Below are 8,577 nucleotides of genomic sequence, written 5' to 3' on the forward strand. Positions count from 1 at the left end.
GGTATATGATTAGCTTCACAGCAATTACCTCATGAGAGTATTTAGTTTGACTAAATGAAACAATATCTACTTCTTAATTCTTCATCTGCTGGAAATATTTTAGAAGTATGTGTTAGCGGTTAGAGCAGAGGACGAGGAGTCAAGACTTCTGCCTTTTTCCCCAGCTCCCTCTTTGATTGTATTGATTGATTGATTATTAGTAGAGCTGGGGTGCAGATTTCTGTCACAATATTTTTTCTAACAGAAAATGCCATTTCTACAGGCAAAACTTACATTTTGCTGACACTCTTTGATTTTCCAGGAAAATCAAAACAAAATGTTTTGGGTCAGGTAGCCCCAAATTGAACATTTTGATTTTTTTAAATGAATCAAAATGTTTAGTTTCAGGTCCGTTCAGCATTAATCTATGCTCACCTGAGCAGCCCTAGAGCATTATGGAATTTGTAGTTCAGTTGCCCCATGCCCCCATTTTCTTTTATGGGCAAGTGCTCCCTGGCTGGACTGCATTTCCCATGATGCACCATAATGTTTCAACCAGCAGGGAGACTGTGATGCATCATGGGAGATGCAGTCCAGCCAGGAAGCCCCATCCATACAGGAGAATTGGGGCATTAGGCACCAGCACTACAACTCCCATGAGACGCTGTGACATTTAAGGAAGGCCCCAGATTAATGTTGAACCAAGTCAAAATGAAACTTTTTAATTTGGTTCACCAAACCAAAATGAAATGTTTCAAATTTGGGAGTGCTGAAACATTTAATTTTGATTGAAAATGTTGAACAAAATGTTTAGACATTTCCTAATTGAAATGTTTATGACCTTTCCAGTCCATGAAAAAAATTGAAATTTGGACTTTTTTTCCTGATTTGGGATGACAACAAATGTCAAAATATCAGCAATTCCCCACAGGACAGAAATTCTGCTACATCTACTAATTAATCTCTCTCTCCAAGGTATTTCAAGACATCTATTGCCATAGTAACTTAGTGCAAGATAACCAAAGATAGCATTGAGTATGCCCCCCCAAAATTCCTGTGTGTCTTTTTGTATTTAATTTTATAAATTTTGAGGTGAAATTGTGGCACAGATCAGAAGGAGGGGGCACAAAAGAGATGACTTGGTCAGGGCCTAAGAGGAGTTCTTAATTATGTGAGTGTTCCTTACTGACACAAGTAGTCCCAGCTTTATCCAAGAAGGTTGCTGGATCAGGTTCATAGTTTTTAAACACAGAAAGCCTAGCCTCGCCTTTCTAACTTAAAAAATATTTTTAATTAAAAAAGAAAAGAAGGGATCATGCTCATTATAAGTCAGCAAGTAAAAGGATTCAAAATATTCAAGTACACTAAGTGCAAAACAAAAAACACAAAACAAGTAGCTTGTACAATTACCTGTATATTTACTTTGTGATTCTCTGCCCCCGCCACCCCATTTGTCCTCCAATAATGTTATCTTAGTGTGTTTTCTGTCTGTATCTTGTTGACTTTTTTTTTCTCCCCTCAGCTTTTCTGACAGGAACGGATCGAATCCCTGCCGAAGGGATGAGACATTTTCAATTCACTATTGCGGACTTTAAAAAAGAAAACCCGGACCTTTTCCATCCTGTTGCCAATACCTGCTATCACATCTTGGCGCTCCCAAGATACAGCAATAAAGAGATTCTTCGGGAAAAGTTCCTGAATGCCTTAGAGTTTTATGAAAAATTTAACCTATCATAAATTGTGGCCAAGAGCAATTTAAAAAAACATTTTTCATGTCTTACTTGCAATAGTATTCTATTGTTAGCTATTGTTGGAGGAGATGCCACCAAATCCTGTCTTTTATTTGTACTGCACCTTAAAAACATTCAGATTCATTCATCCATTGGGATTGCACTTTGACTGCAGGCCTGAGAATCACCACCTTTGTTGAAGTACCTAAGATTGTAGAACAGGTTTGTAAAAAGTCAGTGAACGAACTAACCAAGTGCAATATTGACTAAACGAAAATGTATTATTGGTTAAATGACTTTTTCCCTGCATAATCTCTTACATTGGATATAAAGTGTGTGTGTGTGTGTGTGTATAAATATATATATAGAGAGAGAGAGAGAGAGAGAGAGAGAGATTGATTTTGTGATATGACAGGTGTATATGTAGTATATAGGAATTTCAAAGGTACCTAGTGGATTTAAATGCCCAATTCTCCTTGAATTTCATTTGGATTTGGGTGAATGAGTCTCATAGGTTCCATTACAAATCCCAGCCTTAATATGTATTGAAAGAACACGTTGTAATTAATTATTAATGGTATATATAATTGGTTGACAATGTATATAATAGGTACTTTTAACTTGAGTGCTACCTACCAAACTGCTGTGTTAGGCAAAATCACCCTCCCGGTCTTAACTCTCATGCTTCCTACATTCCCAGCATTTAAAAGAATCTTGCTGCTTCACAGATGTTTCTGGCTGGGGTTTTCAAAGGAGCATAAGGGAGATAGAATTAATTGGGAGTTGGGTGTCTAATGGGAGATGGGCAACTGACTCCCTGCAGCCACTTGGAAAGTCTCCAGCACACCGACACATTCAGCGAGCAAGAGGTTAATTGGATGCTGGGAGGAGGGGTTGGTAAAGACAGTGATGACTCTGTAACTCTACAGTGCTCTTATTTGACATGGACCTGATTACTCAGCAAAATAAGTCACTATCTTTGCCAGCTGCAGAAGCCTGAATTGTGTTCACAGGGTGACCTCAAGAAGCAAGTCAACAACTATAATATTAACAAATAACAATTAACACTTCTCCTATAGGTTTCCCAATGCATCCTGTCGTCACTGTGTCTTTTTTGGATTTGTCTGTAAGCTCTTTGGGGCAGAGATTCTCCATACTTTGTATCTTGTATAGAACCAAGCATGCTGTCAATGCATTCTTAATAGTAGTAATGCCAAAGGGAGAGGATGATCAGAAATATTAGTGATGAGTTCTCTAGCCTTACCCACTACCTAAGGGGGCCTGAACCTGCAAATTTGTACTGGACTGAGCAGTCCATACTCTCACAAGCACTGTCTTTGACTCCCCCAAGTAAGAGGTTTCAGGATCAGGACTCAACATGGCAAATATTTTATATTCTGTCAGTCATTTCCAGGCTTCGCTAAAAGCTGTATTTTTAAAGCATTAATGCAAGGGCTTTGCATTCCCAACATGCTGTGAACTTCTTATTTTCACTGTACATAGTTTTTTAAAGGGGGTGTGTGGAGTCCTAAGCAAATAGATTTCATTTTCAAAAGCACAATGTTTTTTTAAATAAATGTCACTGCTACCATAAGTTAAACTCTTTGGGTCCAATCATGCAAGCAACTCCATGTGCATGGATCCCTGCACCTATGCAGGCTTCCTGGTGGGCCCTGGGAGCTGGCTGTACTTTGCACAATTAAGGCCCAACACTGATAATACTATGCAAGGTTGTAAACACTGCAGACTATACTTTTGTATTTTTCTGTGGTTTTTCTTGTAAAAAGCATATAAATATTGCATCTTTTTCATTGTCCGACAACTGTGCTCATTGCTTATCCTGAGTACCGTATGTTTGTTATCCATTGTTGAATATGTCAGTGGGCAGGTACCTAAAGCAAGTTTCATATGTAAGAAAGTGTTTTACTGGCCCTTTTGCCAAATGTTGTGTTGAAATAAATGAGGATAGCCTTTCATATGTACAGCTGACAGTGTTTTTCTTTGTTGTACAACTGCCTGTGTACTGTTGTGTTTCCTTGGTTCTCTCTCTTCGTAAAGCAAATTTTCAGAAGCGGGCACAGTAGGAAGTGAAGGCTGAGCTAAGAGTGTTCAAGTCTATCATGTGCAACATAATTATGTTTCTGATCCAGTTTCCTATTACATTAGTAAGCCAGGTCAAGTACGTTGCTGTATGGGGAGATATTTGCTTTACGCTGATTTGTAAATCTAGGACAAACGTTAGATACAGTATTCTTCACTTCCAGTCCTAAACTGTGGTGTTGCTGCTGTGTGCTGTGTGACAAACCCTATGTTTCGCGCCAGAGGCGGCTGCGTTTCAGTGATAAGTGAGGTGATTCCTGTAGAGGGCTGGCCCCACACTCCCTTTGCTTCTGTCGGTGCAGAGGAAACTAAACTCTTGGATCTGAGTAGGGTCACCGCGGGAGCACCAGCTCTACACATGCCTCCAGATTCCCACAGAAACTTCTCTGTGGGACGGGCAGGTCTGGCTACTCTCTTTGGCATCCTGCTCCTTCCTCCTAAAACTGTAGGCCAAAGCAGAGAAAGTGCCCTATGTTGTGATGCCTCTTCCCACACATCCCCGCTACAGGAGTTTCAGAGAGCAGCAGCAGCCGAAATCCCTGACTCTGTCATTCCTAGAGGAGATAGGTTGCCATGGTGTTGCAGGGGGTGAAGTGGAAGTGTGTGATGAAACTGGCAGGACCCTGTGCCGCTTTTATGCACTGCCTTTTGTTTCATTGTAGTGATGAGATTTAATTGGGATGAACGTCCTGCCATATAGTATTCCCAAATCCTAACTGAGCTGGGACTCCCACTCAGCTTTCCTGCATGGCGGCTCAAAGCACTACCCCAGGCCAGCCTGCCGCTCATCTACTTGTTACTTTCCTGTTATACTTTCTGATTCTACACTAGGGCTTGGAAATTCTGAGTGACTGTAAGTACTGTGCAGCTATAAGAAAGATGGTTTCTGTCTGGATTTCACAGTAACGCATTGCGGATTAAATGATTATAGGTTTATCTGCAGCCCGCAGGAATTTCCTCCATCTCATATGATGCATGAGAGAGAAAGCCTGGAGTAACTTGCAAGGCTATTTTTAATTCATTCTCAAATAAGCCCTGATCTTAGAAAAATAAACTCCCTCACAAACAGTACTTTGGGCATCAAGTTGTGTCTACATTACAGCTCCTGGTACATTACCCAAAACAAACAAACAAAAATCCACAGGAGCTGAACCTATTTTAAGACATTAATTCAAAAGAGTCTGTGTTGGCCAGAGAAAGTGTCTGAAACTCACATTAGAAAGTGTTTTTTGAGATGTTTCTTCCTGTCTGAATGTCTCATTATCACATTTAAAGAAGCCCTAACGCTGTTTGCAGTGAAGAATAGCTGATTTTGTCAGGCATCCTTTTAGAATAAAATCTCCTTGGAGTTTCTAGGTCAAGATAAGCCAAAGGGTGTGAGATGTGCTCTGTGAAGAGGTTTAGCCAAGGGTGGGGAATGGATGTTCTGGAGGAAAGGCTGGCAAGGGCTGGCAGAGAGCCACTGGACCACTTGCACACACAACTGCACCTGCAGTACTGGTTGGCATAACCTCGGCCTTACTGTGGAGTTCCTGTACGGGATACAGGCATGATAGCCCGTCACTCTTGGTCCAGGAGGTAGCTATACCATGGAAGGAATACAGAAAAAAAACATACATGGGTTCATTCCCTCCAGTGACAAAGAGACTTTTATGGTCAGCTCAGGGTTACTACTCCCACAAAAGATAGCTCTCATGCATGTTTATGGATGACGGGTGAATAATGTCTGGCTTATGTCAGACGGCATCTTCTCCCATTAGACCAAGAGTTCTGCCTTTGTGTGTCATTCTTACTTTGAGTCGCTTGCTGGCTGACGGACAGATCCCTCCAGGGACTAGATACATCAGCACATGTCTGCCAAGGACCATCTACCAGACCTTTAATAGAAGTTTTTAATCTGCCTTCATTTCAGGTCTAAAACATTTCTGTTCCAATATTAATATAAGGCTTGTTTTATTTCTTCTGAGACAATGCAGGGACAATATGGATGAGAAAAGACCTGTGCACTTATGTGTTAAGACACTGTAAGGGGAAATAATTCCCAGGATTAGAGGCTAAATAAAGAAATACAAATTTTAAAAAAAAACATCAGAAAATAAGCCACCAGACACAAGAGATCATATAAATTTTAACAAGAGTGGACAGAGAATGTTGGAAACGTAGGGGCTTAAATTCTCTGCTGCACTGAGTTTCTGTGTGGCACAGCAGAGGGGACAGCTCCCTGCATCTCAGGGTTAATCTGAACCCAGGGTTGGTTAGAGCAGCCCCTAGGCTGCCATAAAATGTCAGCCATAAAAATGTTGGCATACTGTGGGGCCATCTGGGTACCCATAGCAGTGCCGCTGATTTGAAGGTATACATTGTCCCCAAATGTGAAATAGTTATGGGTGAGGACAAAGTCACAAAGTTCAGCCACCAGGTTTGCCGTGACATTATTGGGGATACTGTTCCTGACGGCTTGTAGTCCATCTTTGTGTGGAATGTTGGTGTAGAGGGCTTCTACATCCATAGTGGCCAGGATGGTGTTTTCAGGAAGATCACCGATGGATTGTAGTTTCCTCAGGAAGTCGGTGGTGTCTCGAAGATAGCTGAGAGTACTCATAGCATAGGGCCTGAGGAGGGAGTCTACATAGCCGGACAATTCTGCTGTCAGGGTGCCAATGCCTGAGATGATGAGGTGTCCAGGATTTCCGGGTTTATGGATCTTGGGTAGCAGATAGAATACCCCAGGTCGGTGTTCCAGGGGTGTGTCTGTGCGGATTTGTTCTTGTGCTTTTTCAGGGAGTTTCTTGAGCAAATGGTGTAGTTTCTTTTGGTAACCTTCAGTGGGGTCAGAGGGTAATGGCTTGTAGAAAGCGGTGTTGGAGAGCTGCCTAGCAGCCTCTTGTTCATATTCCGACCTATTCATGATGACGACAGCACCTCCTTTGTCAGCCTTTTTGATTATGATGTCAGAGTTGTTTCTGAGGCTGTTGGTGGCATTGTGTTCCGCACGGCTGAGGTTATGGGGCAAGTGATGCTGCTTTTCCACAATTTCAGCCCGTGCACGTTGGCGGAAGCACTCTATGTAGAAGTCCAGTCTGTTGTTTCGACCTTCAGGAGGAGTCCACCTAGAATCCTTCTTTTTGTAGTCTTGGTAGGAAGGTCTCTGTGGGTTAGTATGCTGTTCAGAGGTGTGTTGGAAATATTCCTTGAGTCGGAGACGTTTGGATAATTTTTCTTCAGGTTTTGAGTCTTTAGGGTGCATTCACGTCACTCTCTCAAGCTTTTCTCAGAAAGCCCCAGAGCTAGAGAAACCTGCTTTTTCGAAAAGGAAGCTGGGAGTCTCACGTTGTCAGTCGCTTGGGCTTTAGTTAGCTTGGGATTGTTCTGATCTCTTCTGGAAGTCAGTTCCCGAGTGCAGACCCCTCTGTTGACAAGCTCTGCCCCTTGCAAGTTGCACTGTGGGCCTCAACAGTTTCACCAGCCCTGATGATGACAGCTGTGTCGATGGTTCCTGGCACAAAGGTCTCAGAATGCCCCAGGCTCCTTTTGGATCAGTTTTCTACTTGATTTTGGGGAGTACACACAGACATTGTTTTTGGAATGATTTTAATATTACTTTCAAGTGATACTATATGAATGCTGGCACCTTTTCTCTTACTGCTACATACTGAGAAAGCTGATTATCTGGCTAAACAGCACCTTTGTGCAATTGGTACTAAAAACGGTATTTAAAGCAGGACTGTTCCTCTTCCCTTTCCTCCCTTTGTCGGTCACTTGGCTTCTCAGATTGTAAACTCTTCAAGGCAGGGATTATGGTTTCATATTGAATGGACGGTAACTAGCACTAGCAAGGAACAGCAATGAGAATCATGATAATTGTTTGGCTACTAATAACATGCTTAACTTTGCATGCTAGGAGTCAGGCCAGATCCTCAGCTGGTGTAAATCAACAATCAGTTAATAGTGCTACCCTGATTTACACCGGCTGAGGATCTGGTAATCAAATGTCATGCTTCTGGGTGGAAGCTGATCATCACAGTAGTCAGGAAGGGACTTACCCCAGATACAGCATTGAATAATTACCCATATAGCTATCAAGCTACCAGGAACAGCATTTTGGTTAGGTTTGTGTGTATTTTTACTTTGCTTTGGCCTGCCTCTAAAGAATTAGGCATTGGCTACTGGTGAAGGAGAGACAGGAGATTTAATGACCTGATGTGGGTATGACATCTCCAATGTTGCTAAATAATAATGACCAAGCACAGACCAATGCTATATTTGCATGAAAATACAGACTGCAACTATGAATTCCTGGGTCAAGAGATATGATACTCTACATCACCATGGAGACAACATGAGATGAAAGGTAAAAAAATAAAATAGAAAACTGTAACATTCCACAAACTATGGAAGGTCAGCTTCTTAACTGTGCCAAATAAACCATGGGAGCAGAGGGAAGAGCACAAAAGATGTTTGTGGCTCCTTGATGCTGGGACACGATCTGCCCTTGCCAAGTCCCTAATGTGATTTAGAGCAGCCCCAGACAATTATTTTCCACCAGTTCCTTTCAAAAACATCATTCCCTCAAAATATGAACAGTACCTGCTTGCCTCCTTAAATCAGAAGTCTCCAATAGCTCTCCCATAACAGTTCTTAATGGATTAGAAATCATGTCTGATTGTCCACATGTGCTGACAACTATGGTTGGTTGCACCCACAGTGAGGTCAGCGCTGGATCAGCTATGACTCAAGCTGGTGTTCTGTATGGTAGGAGAAAGATCCA

General features: G+C 41.9%; 1 protein-coding gene across 1 annotated transcript in view; it reads left to right on the forward strand.

Annotated features, from left to right (window-relative positions):
• Positions 1 to 3,670, forward strand: part of LOC141986263 (E3 ISG15--protein ligase HERC5-like) — a 44,900-nt gene extending 41,230 nt beyond the window's left edge. Inside the window, exon 23 of the mRNA XM_074950581.1 lies at positions 1,502 to 3,670. Within this exon, the coding sequence (XP_074806682.1) occupies positions 1,502 to 1,716 (215 nt within the window). The 3' untranslated portion in view covers positions 1,717 to 3,670. The remainder of the gene's footprint in view (positions 1 to 1,501) is intronic.
• Positions 3,671 to 8,577: the final 4,907 nt, after the last annotated feature.

Source organism: Natator depressus, chromosome 4 (assembly GCF_965152275.1).
Source record: "Natator depressus isolate rNatDep1 chromosome 4, rNatDep2.hap1, whole genome shotgun sequence".
NCBI lineage: Eukaryota > Metazoa > Chordata > Testudines > Cheloniidae > Natator > Natator depressus.